This window comes from Thunnus thynnus, chromosome 7 (assembly GCF_963924715.1).
Source record: "Thunnus thynnus chromosome 7, fThuThy2.1, whole genome shotgun sequence".
Lineage (NCBI taxonomy): Eukaryota > Metazoa > Chordata > Actinopteri > Scombriformes > Scombridae > Thunnus > Thunnus thynnus.
The window spans coordinates 11,185,203-11,206,120 of record NC_089523.1 but is presented as its reverse complement, the minus strand read 5'-3'; the positions used below and the strand labels follow the sequence as shown (position 1 = coordinate 11,206,120).

The following is a 20,918-nucleotide window of genomic DNA, read 5'->3' as shown; positions in this document are numbered from 1 at the left end:
GTATTATTATTATTATTATAATTGTTATTATTAATTGCACACTGCATATACTGTTTACTCCTAGTCAATATTTTGTACATTTCATCTCATTCTCTTCCATTTAAAACCTTTAGCAGCTGTAGCATTTTAACCTTTAGCAGCTGTAGCAGCTCTTCTCACCTAGAATATATTTTACTTTTTTTTTTTTTTAATTGTAAATTCTTTCTTTCTTTTTATATTCTTTAGGATTTAATTTTCTTACATTTTTGACTCTTATGGACCACAACAGCAAGACACATTCCCAACCTACTTGGCAATTAACCTGATTCTGATGAATGGAATAATATAAAGGAAATACAGGAATTTCCAGGCTCTTATAAATCTATGCAGCCACACCTCATCTGTCTTTTGCTTACTACACCGGTTGCCAATAAAGTGTCGAATAGCCTACACATCTGTGTTTAATAATACTGAGAGGCTCACATACAGCAATGTGTAGGCAATAAAGACATGCTAACAGATCCAGATGGGGCAACCAGAGGTCATAAAGACAGGAACACACTAAACACTGAACAACTAAAGGGAGAGACGCATTACTATTATTGAGCAAATTCTAAATATAATTTGGGCATGATGACTGATGGAAACAAGTCTCAAGTCTTGAACACTCAAGTCACGATCCAAGTCAGATAAACTGTTGATGCTTTGAAGCTCAACACAAAGTTCATACTTGAGCTTCAACGCATCAACAGTGAATTAACAGAATTCATATTTGCTCAAGACATGCCCTCTGCTAGTCCTGCAGCAGCTACTCTGATTACCATCATAGTACACACTCCTGCATCTCTGGCACTGTACTGTACTATACATGTTCCTCCTTAGCCCTACAATTCATAATCACTTTTATTTTGCATTTACAATGTATTGTATTAACTTTTTTCTTCTTAAATATTCACCAAAATCAGTTTTATATGGATATTTTAAACAGGCAATACAATTGTGGAGTCAAACTTCATATAGTATCTTTTATTTCTTGCCATTATCTTTCATTTTAAATGGTTGAAAATGCAGTGTTATGGAGTGGATTGGCTGTGCACCAAATTATGGAGATAATGGGCAATTAATAATCCAAAAATGTGCACACAGAAGACCAAGACTATCTGCATTCCTTTGATCAGTTCATTCCTTGCAGCAGCAAACTGTTTCTCATGTTATAGCAATCAGGTCTAGCATGGACTATTTGCCATAACTGGAAAACTAAACCTCCCATGGGAAATATTAAATCATAGATCCAGGTGAAGGACCCAAAGTAAAGCAACCAACTCTTCGTTCAAATGATGAAATATTTGTGAGCGTTCAAAAGGCATTTATTTAAAGCCTGAAATGTTCTCACTGCAAGTGGCATTTGGAATTTAAAATTTTAAGTGTTTTCCCAAGCTTCCCAGCAGGTTTCATGGAGCACTGCACGGTAGAGGAAGACTTAAGACCAAATACAGCACTGCTGCATGCAAATGAGTACCAGTAAAATAAGTAGCACAGAACTCCTTTAATATAAACATGCGCTCGTCCAAATGTACTGTGAAAGAAAACTTGGTTAAAAAAAACACTGCTTTACAAAAACATTTTGATGTGAATGTAGGAAATCCAACAGACTTTGTCTCTCTCTATTGTCAGCATTCAACTATTTAACAGTTTTGCTTGCCAAAATAGATCAGGACCAGGGAGCCTGCTTCTTAAACCCAGATTTAAAATGCACTACGTCATGGCTTTGATCCTGACTGTGTTTGTGGATTATCAGAGGGAGCTGGTGCATAAGATTTTGCAGGGATAAAAGAAAAGTTCAATTCCTCGACCAAGGCTTGGATCTGCCTCATTTACCAATCGCAGCTTTGACTGAGTCCTCATTAGTACCCTTACACACAGACTGGATCCACTGTCACAGCATCCATGCAGGGCGCTGCGACAGAGAAGAAAGTGCTCTGGAATCAGCCGCAGAGCTGGAACTGACACAATTCAATTATTTAAACCACTCAGTCCCCATATGAAACACAGTCTCATTTGAAATGTACATGTTTCCGTAGCCCTAGGAGGCACATAAAGTACATGCATGCATACGTTTTATAAGCAGGATCAGATCAAAGCCTGATATGGCACAAGTCTGGACACTTTCACAAAGGTTGATACATTTATAACTTCTGGTCGTGGAATGGCTTATCTACCCATCAAGCTACTTGTGGCCACTGGTGTTGACTTCCCTGTTGAGCCTTTTGAACTTTTCATTTAAACATGTAAAGCTTGACAACAACATGAAGGCAAAAAATCGAAAACTTTTGCTACAGATACTGTAATTCTTGCTTGAAAATGAAACTGTTGCTAATTTGCTTGGTTAAAAAAATGTGAGAAAGGAAGAAGAGAAGAATGATTGATTAATAATAATCCTGTAGGGGAGCAGCTCTTTCTTCTTTTCTCTCTCATTTAAACGATTGCTACTTAGCACTCACTATAATACTATTTTTTCTAATTTTCTTCCTACCCATATTTCCCTTCACTACATTTGTAACATTTAACACTTTGTGCACCCATTAAACATGTGTGATATAATGTATTCACTGCTACTCTCCATCCAAGCCACCATTCAAGTTTGGTTTGACTCATGACACTGTGAACAATCTATTTCTGGAGGCAATATGTTGCTGACGATGTGGGGCTCCCCTGACCTTGACTGATGCAGCCTTTGCATCACCTCACCCCAGCCAAGTCCACCTCCATCTGTGCTGAGTCATGTGTTACCTGTGAGCTAACCTAAGGTGAAAGCTCAATCAAAAAGACATTAATTACGACAGGAAGATTGCTAACCACGGTTCCATGCGAGCACTGTGACACTAGGCTCCTGGCTACTGCTAGATTTAAGAGATGAGAAGGCAAAACTGAAGCATTTGCACAACTTCACAGCCTGATTGACAGGATGGGATTCCATCACATATTTCTCTATTTGCCCCTATGTCAGTACAACTCACGCTAAACAAAGATGGTAAATGTGGTAAACATCATACAAGGTTAATATCAGTGTCACCATTGTCATTATGAGTATGTTAGCGTGCTGACGTTAGCATTTAGCTCAAACCATCGCTGTGCAAGTACAGCCCCGCAGAGCTGCTAGCATGGCTGTACACTCTTAGTCTTGTTAAAGGGGATATCATGCATATTTCCAGGTCTATATTCATATTATGGGGCTTTACTGGAATATCTTTGCATGATTTACAGTTAAAGAAAAAACTCCTTATTTTTTTTTATACTGGCCCTTTACACAGCCCCTCAGTTCAGCCTCTGAAACAGGCTATTTAAACTCCTGTCTCTTTAAGGCCCCCCTCCAATGAGCCCACTCTGTTCTCCGCAGACTTCCAGCAGTTCTTGAAGCTACGTAATGGAAACTTCTCAAATACATCTGTACATGTTCAAGTCTGAATCCGAAATATATGAGTGGATGCAAACAACCCATCGAACAACCGAACAACAGCCTTAGCAACAAAGGCTACAGAACGGATATCTGTTTATGAGCATGCATGAACAATCTCATGTCATCACAAAGAGGAAGTAGAAGTAACTTTGCAAAGAGAGCTTTCAGAGGAGGTCAAAGCCTTGGCTTTTGACTTACAATCACTTAAAGTTTTGGAACTTTGAACATAGACATCCAACATCATAACGGTATAAAAATAACAGAAAATCTAAAAAAAACCCCATTATATGTCCCCTTTAATATATGTATTCAAATACACTGTATAGCTGTAAAGTGTAGTCACATATCACATTCAACAAGTTCTTTCGCCTCAGTATAGTGTGAAAAGAAATTAAAAGAACACACCTTTCTGTGAAGAAAAGTTACAACGCCATAACATTTTACAAAATACCATTACTGCTCTTTTAGCAGTTTGATACCCCTTAACTTCCTTCTCTGTCCTCAGTATCCCCAAATAGGTCTATGACATCATGGTTGGCAGCAGTGGCTGTTAACTCTGCTGACTGGAAATTAGTTTCTGGAATAAAGAAAGCATCGGTACTCATCCATTTGGATTAATGCTAGCCTAGGAGAAACATTATGGGCTGGAAAAGATGAATTCTTTATTAGTGCTTTCCTAAGAGAAACTGGCAGTAAAATGTCCAGTAACTGAACCTGTACGCTATGCGCCAGAAGAGCAGAGCAGAAGTTACAAGTTTTCTGAATAACTAGTACAAGTTCTGTGACACTGTCATGTTGTGTTGACACAAACTTGCATAAGATGAGTTTTGTAAGTTGTCACATTATGATTTGATATGTGAATCTCATCATTTGGTCAATGAAGACAAACTTACTAGCAGGCAATGCAGAAAAAATTATTCATTGATGAGTAATGTCACAGGTTTATAACTGGCGACCAGCAAGACAGCGCTGACATTTTTACAGTGTAATACTGCAACAGAGACAGCCAGAGGGGCTGGCACCACAGTTACATGAAACCTCAAATTACATCCACCTAGTACAAGCTCAGGCACCTGACAAGTGACAACTGTGCACCATTATTAAAGCTGACATTTTACTTTCAGCTTGTATTTTCACATAAAAATTGATGTCACCTGTTCTTCCTCGGAAGTGCAGGTTAAAATGGTTGCAGACTCTACTGCAGAATATTTAAATGAAATGCTATTTGCAATATTAAAATGTACCATGATGCCTAAAAATTGCCAGTGTGAAGACATTATTTGTACTTTGTACAGATATTTAACAGTTAACAGTGTAACACACAAACACACAAAAATACATTCAATTTCTTTCCCTGGTTACATGGTTCCTATTTGATTAAAGCAACAACACCGAAGCAGCTCCTTAGGCTAGAAAGCACCCTTGTGAATTTCTGCCCTATGTGAGGGTATGTCATAAGAAATTTGGCATATTTCACACTTTTGATTTAATCTGATCACTGTGCAGAACAAAGTTTTACCAGCCCAGAAGCTGTCTATAGAAACCACATCATTAGAGAGATGTCCCATAGTGCTGTAACACTATCACTGAGCTGTGTAATCCCGCTATGACACAGTTTGCATGCATCACTTCTACCCAGACAATCACAAGATAGATTCATGACATTGGATGGTCTGATAAGTGTTCAGGAGAGGAGGAGATGGATGCCTAATCACCATACCACTGTGCCTGCTAACAGCCAGTGTTCATATTAGACAAAGCCCCAATTAGAGCCTAATTATCCCAGGTGACAGCTCCCGTGGCAACAGGCAGGGACGTCTGCAGTTTCACAGCAATCTTTCATTCCACAGTTGTGTTGTAACATCTTGCAACAGTCAAGATCCTAAACTTTAACTAAAGATTCATGAACCAGCCTCAATCACACCAAAGAAAATTATGACAATACAAACCTAACTATGGAATAAATATGGTGTCCCGGTTGCTGTATGTGTGAATATAAAATATCACTATTTTGACATTTACTTGACAAATTAATTGAGAAATTAAGTAATTTTCCTGATTAATTTTAGAATAAGCATGAACCACTTCCCAAGGATTTTATATGTTTTCTTTTTGCGTATCTAAGATTTGTTTTTTATTTTTATTATCTTTGAGTATCTCTTTAATTTCTCTAGGGCCTTTCATTGTGGGACAGTGTCTATTAACACCAGTGAGAACACACTCTCAAGTCACACAATTAGAAGGCCTATATATAGTGTGAAACTGGAACGTGGAATTACATGAATAACTTTGAATGGGATTCAGCCCTCTTTAATGTTGTTAATTGCACCTCTGCTTTTCCTGCTTCGACATGTCAAAATGTCTGCTGTGAAAAAGATCCATTAAAGCTCACAATCTGACACCTTTAATTCCCACATCAACAATCTGTGAAACTGTCATTAAGACAACAAGAAACAGCTGGTCACAAAAAGCTGTGGCTGCCTTTGGAAGAACTTGTTATCAACAATGAAAGAGACTGCATTCATTTACATGTATCACTTTGTTGGTTTAATATTTCTTTTTTGCATCAGTCTAACTTGCTATGTGCTTATATGTTTACCAGCTTTAGCTACTATAACTTAACTGTAATATAACTGTAATATCTCTGACAGTCAAAATAGCAAGGGTGAGGGTTGAATTTGCACTCACAGTGGATTACTATGGTTTATTTTTCATGACAGTATATGATGAGCTAGGCTTCAGCTGTATATCTTGGCACCCAAATCCTTTAAGCATCGTCTATTTTGGCGCTGGAAGCCTTAACCCCTCGTCCCAACAGCTGTATATAACTCTTACTTGTGTCGCTTTCTGTCACAGCTGGGTGAACTTGACTTCCCACGTTGGTTGTGTCCACGCTGGAAGTGGCGGATGGGGTCCTCCGCTGGCTCCTCCAGCCTCAGCTGAGGGATGAGATGCCCAAAGGCCATGTCCTCCGCAACACGTGTGCACTGTTAACGATCTGTAACAAACCTGAGAATAACTGCCTGCTACTGAATTCTCCCACTGATATGTATAGCTGCTATAGTCTGCAATTTAGTGCGGGGATGCTACCTGCTACCTACACTGTTATTAAGCTGCAGCTGGAGCGTCTCTGTCCTCTCTTGTTACGTCTTTATTTGAGACGAGGGGGCGTTTGAGTTTGTCCGTGTCTCAGTGTGCACAAGAGCAAAAGCATTTCAACTCAGTTTTCCAGTTTTTATACTGTAATTGCTTAATAAAACTTTACTTTCATAAGCTAACTGTAATGTTTATGAGGTAAATGTAGCCTGGGGTCTTTTTTAAGGTGAAAAAGTATCATAATTTTGTATATTTCTTTATTGTTAAATAAATGATGTATTCTTAGTCATTTTTAATAATAATTTTATAATTATAATTTAATTCTTCTGAAGAATAATAGATTTTTGTCCATACTGATGGTTGTCTGCCTGATAGTAATCCTACACCACCCATCTTTGATTTTACTGTGATGTGTGGCTTAAATGACAAACACCAAAGGCACATTTTATTATAATTATGGTCATGATTATTCATCTTGTGAAGCACAAGGATCAGATATAATTAGGGTTCCCTTGACACATTAATTAGTTGTAATAACAACTTTGTTAAAGTCATTGCAGGTGATTTCTATAGGACATAAGTGGTAAAAAAAATGTATTAAAAGGTGTTTATCTGCCATCACCAGGTGACATTTCATGCTGATGTTTGTTTTTTCATTTACCTGCTGTTGTAATACAGTCTGTAATAATCTAAAGAATTATTAATGATGGCTTTGTGATGATGAGGAATGAATTTAGAGATGATGCAAACTGTGGCAATAGCCTCAATGTAAAGCATATTTGTGGCAGCATTTCCGTAAGTCGATATTAAAAGTTTCCATTTATCACAGATGAGAGTCTTAGCTCTTGATCCCAGACACTGACAAGGTAAAATCTACAGCTGAGTGCTTCTCCTCTTCCTTTGGCCAATTAAGCCTACAGTTAATCAGTTAATTCTACTTGCTTGCTCCATTAAAAGATATCATTAATTGCTTCATTTTTCAATTAGACGCACTAATAGCTTTCAGAATTAAGATTCCAGTTTACTAAATTGATATTCATGCTTCTTTGTCTCCTTGTTAAATAAATAAAACCAGAACTTTCATAATTGAATATTAAGATATGTTACTGGCTATGTATGTTCTCAACACAAAGCTTGTGTGAATTTTCAGCAGCACTAAATAAAGTGACACATCCTGCACCGGCTGAATTAAAAGCTCCATATGAAACACATTACATTTGTTCAAGCAAAGGAATCTTTCCAAGCAATAAAGGTCAGAAAATCACATTGTAAATTTATGCTCATATTTATCATGCATATCATAGGTGCATTAATCCTAATCAGGGTTGTCAGATAGCACAGTATCAGGTTGTTAGTTTGCAATATAGCCTCAAAAAATGGATAATGGATAGTTCATCTGTATGCGAAGACGACTTAAATTTTAAAGTGGAATTGAAGCAATGAACGAGTGTCAAAAATAGCATGCTATTAACCTCACTATCTGAATTTATAGCAGCACCATAATTAGTGTAGTTGTCAGAGAGTGAAACATACTGGGGATGTGGGTCACAGCGCAATGCTCATTACCCAGAGATAATCAGTGCAAAGACTCACACTGCACTGGTAAAAGTTCACAGTAATATTCAGAAAGATTGGCAGCTGTGAAGCCAATTTATTGCCATTGTGTGCTAAAATAGTGTTCTTTTACACCCTTCTTTTTAAAGATAAATGTGAAATATAATCAGCTGTCAAATGAATAAAAGACATGGATGAAAGGTTTGATTAAAATTACAATGAATTGCATGTCAATACCTGCATACTGTTTGACAAGCAAAGCCTGTTTACTGTACCACACTATGTTTTAGTATCAGAACAATCAACTTTCTGTCCACACATCTCCTGCACTTCTGTTCATCAGTGTGCCTTCAGTATGTGTTGCACTTGGTACATACAGTAAGTCAGGTTCCACCAGAGGGAGCTTTAAGCAAAGCCACTGCACAGTCCCTTTACCCAGTGACACCCACTAGCAGTACTGCTGTTTTGTTCTCTCATTGAGTCATGTAGGACAACTGTGCACAGTGCATTGCTGGATAAGTCGCTAACTTTTTATTTTTCTCCTCTAACTTTGTTCACAAACAAGGGCCATAGTTGAGTTAGATTTAAGTTCTAATCTGTGATGATTAGTGCTAAGGTCAATATCCTTAGAAACAGACACAAAAACTCAGATTTAACAAGGGAGGCGACACAAATTCAACCCCCGAAATAAGACAACTGTGATCCAAAATCTGCTGGAAACTTCCATTTCTGTGTATATAAGTTACATATTATATAGTTTAAATAGATGCTGGATATTTGTGGTTGAACTAATCTAAGCTGACGATGCATGATGTGTGACTTCTTATTCTTCTCATCTCATTAAGAGCCTTCCAGCAAGAGCTATCCCCAATAAACACCAGGGGGTGCAATTATATAAGTGACTTCAATTATGAAGGCCTGGTGTGGAAATCTACGAGTATTTACTTAGCAGATTACAGAGGGAGACCAAGAGCAAAATATGATTTGATATTAATTAGGCGACAAAGCCTGCTCAGAGCCAAAAGATGTATTATCTGTATGATATCACTTTTGTATTTGGGCTAATTAGAGTGTGAGTGTCCCTTTTTAGTGTTAATTCATAATTGTGGCAAAATGCTGGTAGATGATTTGCAACACCAATGCTACCTAGTTTTATGTTGACATGGTAAATAATATGAAAGTGTCTGAAAAGAAATGTGGATGCTGCATATTAGCTCCTTTTTTTTAAAAAAAGATAGATAATTAAAGTGTAAATAACACATATTATCTGTACCACTAGAAATTACCATCCTGATGGTCCAAGCTGTAACCAGATGACGTGAGGGCAGCATATGTATGCATTGATAAGCGTGTGTGTTCTTGTGTGTGCATGGGCATGCCAGTGAGATGGGTTTATGACAGTGTCATCACACATGGCTAATCATGCGGAACAATGGGCACAGAGGCATGGAGCAGAGAGCGGAGAAATGTGATCTGGCCTTGAAAATCTGATCTGGCTTAATATGGATGCTGTGTTTTGAAAAGATGTAAATTTAGCAAGCAGTGCTCAGCCAACTCCTCAACAAACAGATGTCGGCAAACACACCGGTAATTGTATTATCCCCCATGGATTGCCCATGTGCATTTACTCAGGGTGCTATTTCCACTTATGCAATCCACTTTTGCAACTTCTCTTTATACCTTTGTGTGCATCCATGGAGCATAGATAAAGTCACACTCTGCCTCTTTAAATAGGGTTGACACAGACACTTGGCAGTTCAATAGATTGTCAACAAATAATAAGAAGAACCTTTTAGAGGGAAGAGATGAATGTCAGTCAATAAGTGGTTGACGGGTCAATAGATATCTATGACCTTGAGTGTCACGTCAAGAGGCTGGAGATCAAGAGGGACTGTGGGGAGAAGGACATCCCTGCCCACTGAGTCAGAATATGGTTCCTCAGGGATTTTTATTTCATATTAATATAAAATAACTAATGCAAATCACTGCTGACCATTTTACACAGCATACTGCAAATTTATAGATTTTCTGCATTGAAGAAGTCATCTTGCTGAGTCTTGAAACTTGCTTGAGATAGCTAATCCATCACAGTGAACACTTAATCATTAACCAGCGTTACATTGCCATCACCTACATTGGCAGTACAACTTGGTATTGCAATTGTGTGCAAGGATGTTTTGAAATCTGACAGGGGATATGGCCGCTGAATAGAAATCTGTTCAGTGCAAAAATTAAATATTCACATTATGCTTTTGACAGCATACATGCTTGCTCATTTTTGCCTTCAGGGTTTGATTTTTCTGACAACTATGGCTCATGAATGTACAGTAATGCTTTTCAGCAGCTGTCAAATTTTAGTTTAGTCAGCCAACTCATGTACTGTAGAATGCAATTATTATATTGTGAATATTTAATGTGCAGTAACTGTACAGGGTATGTATAGAGTTTATATTTTAAATTTAGGCTATGACCTCATCACTCCCCACCAACATACATAAAGATCAGAGGAGATTGGGGAGTGACAGTAATACATTCACAAATACACCGCAAAGGAAAGCTTTGACTAATTCCTGCACTGAATATACTGTAAGTCTATGTCACTCAGGCCAAGGAGTTATTCTTCTGTTTCCTCTTTGCAGAGAGGCCAGAATCCAAATCAAGAGGCCACAAGACCAAGTAGGTTGTCATTGAATATTTTATTTGCAAATGAAAGAGTAATAACTCAGAAGTCGTAAAAATATACATTTTTTACTTGTGATATTTACATGGATTGTTTTCATCAAACGAACAAACAGAAATTCTGTCCGGTTTTACAAAACCAAACAGAATCCACGGCAGAAAAAACAGATGAGAGTAAAGAAAACAAAAGTGTCTTACATTTCCCTTTAGTGACGCCGCACTGAGCGTGTCTCCCCCTGACATCTCAACAATGTAGTCAAGAGAAACAGCCAACCACACAGATCCCACACAGGCCGGTGATGAGCATAGCACACAAAAAAGTGCAAAGTACATGGATGAACAATTCAAAATAAGGAAGAAGACAAAAATAAAGCTTCATAAAATTTTCTGTGAATATATTTACAATTGTAGAGTTTCTTTTTTTTTTTCTTTTTTTCTTTAGCCGAATACAGTTATGTTACATCAAAGCAAAGCATTCCCATTCGTCTGCTCAATCTCCTATGACATGCAGGTACCTTTGCTTTCCTTCTTGAGGTTGACATCAGCCCCGTCCATCTCTTCTCTTTAACAGTAGCAATACATCACATTCCCCTATACCCAGACACAAGGCCAAACCACAAAGCCTGAGCATAATTTTGCCCTGCTCAACATCTTTAGTCAGAAATAAAACTGCTTAATAGAACATAAAACATTGTGGCTACATGAGATTCATATTCCTATCATATAACACAGGATAACCATAAATGGCTTCATGTTTACTGCACCTTTGAGTGTTGATAATATGACAATATATAGTGTTGATGGATACTGTTTTAAAGGATGATACTGGATGTGCTGCTGACACTCTGAGGTGTGTTAAGACTTTCTTTCTCCGCTCGCTACTGAACTGACAAAAGCTCCTTAAAATTAATTTGTTGGAAAGAGTGCAAGTTTGTCAGGCCACAAAGCTGCACACGAGAGGAGAAATGCAACGCGAGGGCTCATAAACTGGGGAATCTGCCACCTGAGACTTGCAGTTGCTGGAAAGCAAATCAAAAAGCTTGGAGGAATTTAACAGCTGGAAGACTTGCATCCCATCCTCCACCTCCACTGCTACTTTCATCTGTGGTGGAGGGAATTTCAATGGCAAGAGCCTACAGCCCTGGCTCAATATCAATCCTGTTATACCTCTACTGATTCCCAGAGCTACTCTGACAGATTCCTAGGGAAAAAAAAGTCTTGGAGAATATGCTATCCAGATTGTTAAAATGCATTGCAGAGTCTGTCTTTCTGAGTGCCTGTGTGTGTTTTGTTACAGTAGCTGTTTTTGTCTGTCTGTGTGTGTGTGTGTGTGTGTGTATCCCCTGGGTGATGCAGTATAGAGTGTCCCTTTCTGTGCTGCATTTAGTATCCTGGTTCCATCAGTCAGTCGTAATACCTCCAGACATTCGATCCATCAAATTGATTCTGAAGGAGCAGAAATAACAAGGTTTGCTGTTTGGGCTTTTGTTTGTGCAAACTGTGTGTGTGTTTGTGAGCGAATCTGTGCATGTGCAAATGTGAATGTGCATGAAGCACATAGTACCTGTATTTCCGTGTGCACCTGAATGTGATGTGTGTGTGTGTATATACAACATTTACCTGTTTGTATTGTGTGTGTGTGTGTGTGTGTGTGTGTGTGCGCGTGTGTGTGTGTGTGCCTTGAGACGCCATCAGTACACCCAGGGCCAAGTGCATTCTATGTTAAGAGACAGCAAGAGCAGGGAGAAAGTGTACAAGTGGCCTCCAGAGCTGACGATAGTTATGAATTATGGACGTGCTTTGTCTCGAGACACCACCCCCACAAGCAAAAACATGACTGCTTCCTGTGAAGCCACGTTCAATAGGCATATAAGTCCATGAAAACTAAAATAAACACTGCCAGTCTGCAGTCGTATCAATTTGGATAGAGGTTACTTTGCCTGACTGGATCCCTCTCATTCACTGAATGGCTAACATGAGAATGTGTGGGTGTGGCCCAAGGGCTTATACTGAATTTACATGCACACACCCACACACCCATACTCACACACTCACAAGCATGCATGCATGCACGCACGCACAGACACACACATACACACGCACACACACACACACACGCAGTAGCATCCCTGGTCAAATCTGAACTGCTGTTTGTGGTTGAATATAAAAGGCATTTTTTTCTCATCTTCCCTTACAGTAACATCACATGTGAAGTCCCAGTATGTGAAGTCCCAGTATGTGAAGTCAAACTACATGTGTTTTTCAGACAGATGTTGGTTGTCAAACATTTTAAGATTAAATTCCTTTATCATATGTGACAGATTTTACTTCAATGTGAAAGTTTAGATTTATGAGTGAAACAAGACAGAAGCCCCACTTGAGAATAACAAACAATTCAAGTGTTGCACAGAAGATACTGAATATGCAAATCATTTAGAACCAGTGGTGGAGCTTGGATTGTAAAATTTGTCCTGAGAGTAAATACCATGGGGCATTCAAAACAGCTTATTTCCTTTGTAATACGAATGTACTCACAAAATTTAATGGCAGTCTGCCCATTAGATTTTGATATATCTTGTGCACAAGAGGAAATTTTAGCCGGATGGTGCGCCAAATGAAAGGTAAGGGATTCCCCGAAATATTCATCATGCCTTGATCATGAGTTCTCAGAACAGATTTCATGGAAATTTGGCAAATAGTTTTCAAAATAACAAAAAATCAAAGGAAATAAATCTCTCTAAGATTCCATATATCTTATGAGAGAATCTGGCTGGTCCTTGTATAAATATCTTGCTCTGGATCACAGCATTGGATGAGCAAGATGGTCAGAAAACTAAGAAACTGATCCTCAGACTGACCAACATCGCCATCCTTAGGCCTTTTTTTCCCCTCCAATCTCTATTACATATGATAATATTTGTTTCATATGAACATAGAGTTCAAAGATAAAAATGCCAAAGTGACATGTGAAATAGAGATTTGACTTTTTCACTTTGAACACAACAAATGTACAAAAACACATGGTTTAAATTCACTTTTGGGTTTCCCATTTGACTCTTTTGTAGGGGAGAAAATCTCCCATCACATACCTATATTTATTAAATTAAATGACATCATGTGCGTATATCTATCTGTATGTACAATATAAAACAAGACTGATTACAGAATTTACAGTACATTGTCCTGTGGCATGGGATTGCTTTCTCACCATGGATAATTCACTCTGCTTTGTGCTCCCTGGGCTGTATCTGTTATTACTAGGCAAGTTTTGTGAAGTTGTATCTCTCAGCGTTTGCTGCTGTTGACCCTCAAAGCTGGATGTGAACAGAGACTTAACCACTGGTGTGCTGAAGATAAGGACAAAGAAAGAAACCATCAAAGGGAAGAGGGATTGCAAAGGCACACTAGATAGGCTACTTGCCCTTTTTTTTCAGCTACTTTCAATCAAACCGCACTGGGTCTGTCTGAGGATACGACAAAAGGGGGGATTGGCCAATACCACAGCTCGACCAATAACCAAGCAGGATCCGGTGATTCAGTGAGACAGCAATCGAGTGCCACTCCATTGTTATGGATCCATGGAGAGTACTGACAATGATACCATACACACCCTATACAATTGAAGTCTCTAGAATCATACTTCTTGCTTCCCTCATTCAGACATAGTAATTGTAAAATTGAACGTCAAGGTCAATTCTTTGTGCCTTAGCTTGAATATCGATTCAGTACCTTGTAGGAAGCTGCAAGCAACGGGATCCACCATCTTTGTACATCACACATTCAAGGTGACAGATTTTGGTTTCAGTTCAGAAATGTAGCAGGTAAACAAAAGAGTAAAAAAAAAGCAATAATAATAACCCATCCTAGGGATTGGTGGCACTTCTTAATATGGATGAATGGACACACAGCTGTCTGTCACCCTTTCAACCTGCTCAGATAGAAGAGACAAAGGAGAACAGAGACAAAAGAAAAGAAAAACAAGACCAGCTGGTCTAACAGATGCTTATCCCCTATATTTAAAATATTGACTGTCTATAGGCCTAATACATACTAGTTAATTACTCAGGGAAGATATTCAGTACCAGAAAAAGGTGTCCATAGATGTAGACAGGATGCGAGAGGGGGTAACAACTCCATTTGATTTGACGCCATTGTCAGTGCTACATCCTTGTACCTGAAGTTTCCCCTGCTGATTGGTAAAGCAGATGAGCTGTTTGTGAGCCAGATGAGTCAGTCTCGGGACCACTGTGGTTTCTCGTGGGTTCTTTTATGAGAGCACGAAAGACCGAGAGCACTGAGGCACATGATGCACACACACCGCACACTGTCTGTCCACATGAATGGGCACAGTTGGCCTGACCCACGGGAAGCAAAGGGGTTTGTGGTTTTAAAGCAGGTGCTGGAAGCAGCTAGTCGGAGGTGCAGGGTGACATGAATCAGTGACCCCACCCCCCACCCCCCTCCAAAAGAAAAAAAATCAGTAGCTGTCTTATGCTCTTGCACTTTCTTCTCTTCCCTGTTTCGGCCCTGCTTGTATCTGTCTCGTATTTGTTGACAACCAAAGCTCAACAGCAGTATGACTCCATTGGTACCAGGCTCAGAGTCTGGATCTAGTTTATTATCCAGCTTTCACTGTTTCCCTTTTTCCCCTCTTTTTCTCCACTGCATGCCTAACCCTTTGATTTGATAAATAAATAAAAGCTCTGCTAGGGGGCTCCTTCCACCTCGCTGCACATGGTGCTTCCCTGTGCCTTCTGAAGCCAAAAGAAGGAACTCAAAAAATAAGTTCTGCCTTTAGCCATGAGACACAAACAGTGTCGCATCTCGGGTCTTGTTTTTTCTTTTGTTTTGTTGTTTTATGTAATTCAGTAGGGGGCAAGCATTTCTATTTTCCCTTTTTAAGTATGCATTCATTAAAAGTACTTTTGGACTTATAGTATTGATTCTTTTAATTACATCCTTTTAACTAGTTGCATTTCTTTGTTTATGGAAGAGTCTTAGTCTTTGGGAGGGGGGCATAGGTGCTGGGCAGGGATGGGAGTCTCACATGGCTGCAGGAAGGGGTTGGCTTTCAGTCCTACACAGTCTGGAAGGCCTTGGTCTGGGCGGGGACCATGAGGGTTGGGGGTGTGGGCCCAGACAGGTTCCTGGAGGTGAATTTGGGAGTGGTAGGGGGCTCCGGGGTCTTGGGGGGTACCACTGAAGTGTAGGCTGGTGGGGACTGAGGGAAGCCTGGAGGCTGTCCATTTTCCTTGAGGGCTGCAACAGCAGGTGGGCGAGGGCGGTGACCACGCTGGGCGCTGTTGTGCACCATGGACTGGGTGGAGGAGGCACCGGAGCGCGAGCTGCCGGAACGGGACGAGGACAGGGAGTTGGGCTTCACTAGCTTGGCTTTGGGAGCCTCCGCATCCTCCCTGTGGTAAGAAACACCCACACACACACACAGAGCACACAATGATGATAAAGGTCCCCTTATTTTATATCAACTATACCTCTCAAAATAGAAAAGCAAAGCACACACATACACAATAAGCAACACACTACCACTCTCTAACACTGTTCTAAGGCTGTATTCACATGGGACCAGTATTATGTTGGGACCTCATGTAATTCATGAGATACCCCCCAGGTCTGAGTTTTGTGAAACACATTTGCACAAAATAATGAAATCTGCTGAAATCACTAGTTCCCCAGATACAATTTCAAGGCAAAAAAAAAAGTTTTTGCTGAGAACACAATGAAAACTTTCCTGTATAATTCCACTTTTGCCTTACTTTTTCATGATAGGAGGCTAGAAATCAAGAAACTGCATGGCAAAAACAACTTACTGCTTAAAAGAGTTCCACAGACAGGAGCATCAGCAAAACTGGGATAATTCGTGCTGTAATTGTTACTGGGATGATATTAAAATCACAGAGGGTCTTTGCAGTGTTTATAAATCACTGTCACCAGGTCACCAGGATGTATAGGATGTGAGGCTAAGTCAGCAGGTAATATTAACCCTATTGATACAGGGCTTATATAACTCTAATGAAAAAGTCAGAAATAGAAACCTCTCATTTGTGCACTGCTGGCTACATGCTACTTCTCAGACAAGCCAGAGATAGTTCCAACAAAGTTTTCAAACAGCACAGAGGTTGGTTATAAATGCACACGCAAGAGATGCATGACTAAAGCTGGTGGTCTAGTTGAGCACATTAGCGGAACGGCTCAGACTCTTAACATGGTATAAAAACAGAAAACACTTCATCACATGTACATTATTTACTGGAAGCTGTCCCTCAACCATGCTACATTATTCATTGTTACATCAGTAAATATGCACCTACACTGACTCCAGTCTGTCACCAAAAATCCTGGTGCTTTTACAAGTGTCATTAGCGGGTCCACAGGGTCCACCAATGCAAGCAGGCTTTAAAGGGAGGAATAAACACTAGCGTGATCCCTCAGCTCTGATGCCCCCCACACACACACACGCACTCATGAAATACAAACATGGCGGTAAGGGTAAGGGAGGTGTGAAAAGGAGGCTCTTAAAAGATAATCAATGAACACTTGACCTTGCAGTTGTTCATAGTTTTTAGATGCACACACACAGGCAGGAAGACAGGTAGACAGAAAGTATCCAAGCACATACTGTAGGGGCTGTTGCTGTGTCATTTAGCATTTTACTTTCTTATCTGTGTTGTAGAACGACTTCAGTTAAACTGTTGCTTCGGGTATAACACGCTGAAATGGGATCTTTTACTCTTACATTTATTGTTTTAAGATTATGTTATACTGTCTTATGTTATACTGTCTTACGGCTAAGTGCACTACATAATAGTCTGTCATCTCTGCCTCTCGTTTTAACATGTTCCACTGCCGGTTCCTGACAGGTGTGGATAAGTTAACAAAAGTGAGCTGTGACAGAGGCAGAGGAGGAAAGATAGATAAGGCTATGAATGAATAGAAAGAACACTGTGCAATAATTAAAAGACACCTGTTAAGATGACGAATATGTAACACCCGCCTTTATGTACAAATACAATAATTGGACTTCATACAGTATCTCTTATAGCCTAGCAAACTGGGAGATCCACATTTGCATATGTGAACTCTATTTATTACAATAAAACTGTGAAACACAAGTTGCTCTCTGGGAATTCATCTTTAAATTTCCACTACACACACACAAATCAACAAACAGCTATGTGCTAAGATGAGACAGGCGGATATTACACATTTTTAATGTAATTATACAATATTACATTAGGTTTGTACAAAGAGGAGTAGTTAGAGTAAATCTACAGAATAGATGCCATAGCTTTACTGTAGGAGGACATGAAGCCATGACAGTATCAGGGTTTAGACACCAAGTGATTACTTAGTACACAGGTTTGAACTAAAACACTAGTTAAACTGCAGCTAAGATAACAGCAACAGCCCCAGACACACTGAGATAGATACAGGAAACACACATATGCACGTGCATATATACATTCACACAAACAGACATACAAATGAAAATCTGCATTATTAATCCCACACATCCACACAGCTTTTAGCGCACTACATTGAATTTTTTTACAAAATGGTGAAAAAGTGAAACAAGCACAAATAAGGAAGGAAAGAAGGATGAATAAACCTGATCTCATTTGGAGTCTCCTCCTCCTCGTACTTCTTTTTCTCTTTCTTCCGGAAGACAAGCCAGATGATTAATATGACAATGAGGACACCGAGGGATATTCCCACCACTGCACCTGCTACCATACCTACATCCCTCACATCTGTGAACAGAAAAGAGGAATTGGTGAGTGATGAGAGATAGAGTCGCTCACTGCCTGTTACATATTATTCACTGATAATCAGAGCTGACAGCTGTAGTTTTCATTCTAAACTTAAATTCACAAATACTTGTGGGCCATACTCATTTACTGGCAATATTTCCAACTCCATACGTTTGTGATATAGTGCCCACATGCAATTTAACACCAGGGCTCTCAAACATTTTCTGCTGAGCTACTAGATCTGTCATTTTCTCTACATATGACCCTGACCACCCTGGGCCTCTCAGGAAATGTATTAGTGTGACAGTGAAACATAACTGTTGGAGCATAGGTGGTGACCAGTAGCCACAAGTTTTAGTTTAGCGCAGTCCCTTGTGTTGGAGCACAGGGGGGTGAGGTGGTGGGGAGGTAGACGGAGAGGCAGACAGGGGAATAAATGTATTTCCAGCCGCAGTTTGAAACAATAACCATCAATCAGTGTGACAGTTTGGTGTGAGGTGAATGCTGCGAGGTCGTTCCCAAAACTCACGCTGCATCGTAACCTCAATGGTGCAGTTTTCCTCTCCCACGTCATTGCTTGCTGTGCACCTGTAGACACCTGTGCTATCCATGGTGAGATTTCTCAGGGTCACAATCTCTGGGTTCTTGAGATCTGGGGAATAAAACAGTTAATACAGACTGCAGAATGGACCAATATGAGTAAGTATAGTGCTTAAGTGTCTACTGTACATTGTCTGTGCATTGCTGCATGTTTACTATCCCCACTTTCAATTGCATTTGCAGGACAGGAGAGGCAACAGTAATATATATTGTGGCTTCAGAAAGAGAGAGAGAGAGAGATAGACAGCCAGAGCGTGAGGGAAAAAGAGAGAGAGAAGTTGATGGAGTGTTTATTTAAGACCTAGGCCCATCACACTGAGGAGGACTGGAAGAGAGTAGCAGGAGTGTGTCTAAGAGAGCGATGGAGCCCCACAGCCCCATGGGATATTTAGTCATTCCCACCAATGACAACCATGTGATATTACCTTTCACCAGACACATAAATAATGGCTGCTGACGCTGTGTGTTATCATCCAATGAAAACTAATTAGACTGAACAGGTGTTGTTTGGTGGAGGTCATTAATTTGAAGGTTTTTGTCTGGGCACGTGCCATCAAGGATGCCAGTTGAACACTGGGGGGAAAAAATGAGACAGAGGGGTTTGCACCCCGAGGGTGTTTATGCCAGTTTAGAGAATACACAGCAGGGAGAATTGCCCATTAGCTTTTCTTCTACAAACTGTCTCTGTTACTGTTTAGAGGAAGATATGTCTGGTTGTGATCCAAGAGGAATGCCAGAATCCACACCATGTGAATGAAGTGTGCCTCAGGGTTACTACTGAGCCAATGTTCTCTTTTTTTGGTACAGAATGCTGTGGGAGCTGCCAGTCCAGTTCTGTGTATTACATTTGATTTTCTCCTTTTTACACACAAGCCAAGAAACACACTGACTTTATGCATGCAGGTATAATTCACCTGAGCCAGGCTAACATTTCAATGTCACAGACATCTTCATCAGATCACAGTATCAACCTAGATACTTGTGTTTATATAAGTCATCCCAACAGAGTACAACTAGAAATCAGATAGCTGTGCTCTGTTTCATTTTCTGGAAAAATATGCATGCTTAATGTGGACTTCAGCTGTAGATATGTCTTGCGCAAATTTGGGGGGCAGCAGTACTGTAAGTCTAAAGATAAGAAAGTCATGCGGAATCAGTGGCCTAATTGGAACAATCAAAGCCTATCTAAGTGCCCTTGAGCAAAGCGCTGTAACTGTTAATTACTCTGGTGAAAGCAGCTCAGGGAGCAGCAACAGGAGAATAAAGTTGTACTGGGCAGATTTAGCTGTCAGTGTGTGCAAATGTATGAACGTAAAGGTGGGAGGAGGTGAAGGAAACGCAGTGTGCTCAGCAAAACACTTCCTTGAATAAATGCAGCCTATAAAAATCACAGATATGAAAATGAATCTTCATAGCATTACTCTGCGGAGGGCTTTAGCGTGGATGAATGGTGAATCAGCGTGTCAGAATACCGCCAATTATTTTTCTCACCTATCAGTGCCAGGTTTGGCAGTTTGCCCAGACTCTTGCCTTTGTCCAGCACTCGGTCCCACTTGTAGCTGATGGGGTCTGAACCATCGCTGGACTTGCAGCTCAGCTTGACATCACTGCCTTCCAGGAGTTTGCCATCCATCCAGCACCTTGGCTTGGAAGGTTTGACTGTAAAAATGCACGAGAATCAGTTTAATCCAATTGTGCAACAAAGGAGACAAACTTTTTTTTATTTATTGCATCAGTACAGCTATCTTCACAATTTAGTGAAGAGAGAGTTTTGCATTAAATTT

The 20,918-nt window shown here is 39.9% G+C and overlaps 1 protein-coding gene across 1 annotated transcript in view; it reads right to left on the bottom strand.

The window, feature by feature from the left end:
* Nucleotides 1-12,065: 12,065 nt before the first annotated feature.
* Nucleotides 12,066-20,918, bottom strand: part of clmpb (CXADR like membrane protein b) — a 65,605-nt gene continuing 56,752 nt past the window's right edge. Inside the window, exons 4-7 of the mRNA XM_067594274.1 lie at nucleotides 20,626-20,793; nucleotides 19,064-19,186; nucleotides 18,393-18,534; nucleotides 12,066-16,179 (exon numbers count right to left, since the gene is read on the bottom strand). Of these exons, the coding sequence (XP_067450375.1) occupies nucleotides 15,843-16,179; nucleotides 18,393-18,534; nucleotides 19,064-19,186; nucleotides 20,626-20,793 (770 nt within the window). The 3' untranslated portion in view covers nucleotides 12,066-15,842. The remainder of the gene's footprint in view (nucleotides 16,180-18,392; nucleotides 18,535-19,063; nucleotides 19,187-20,625; nucleotides 20,794-20,918) is intronic.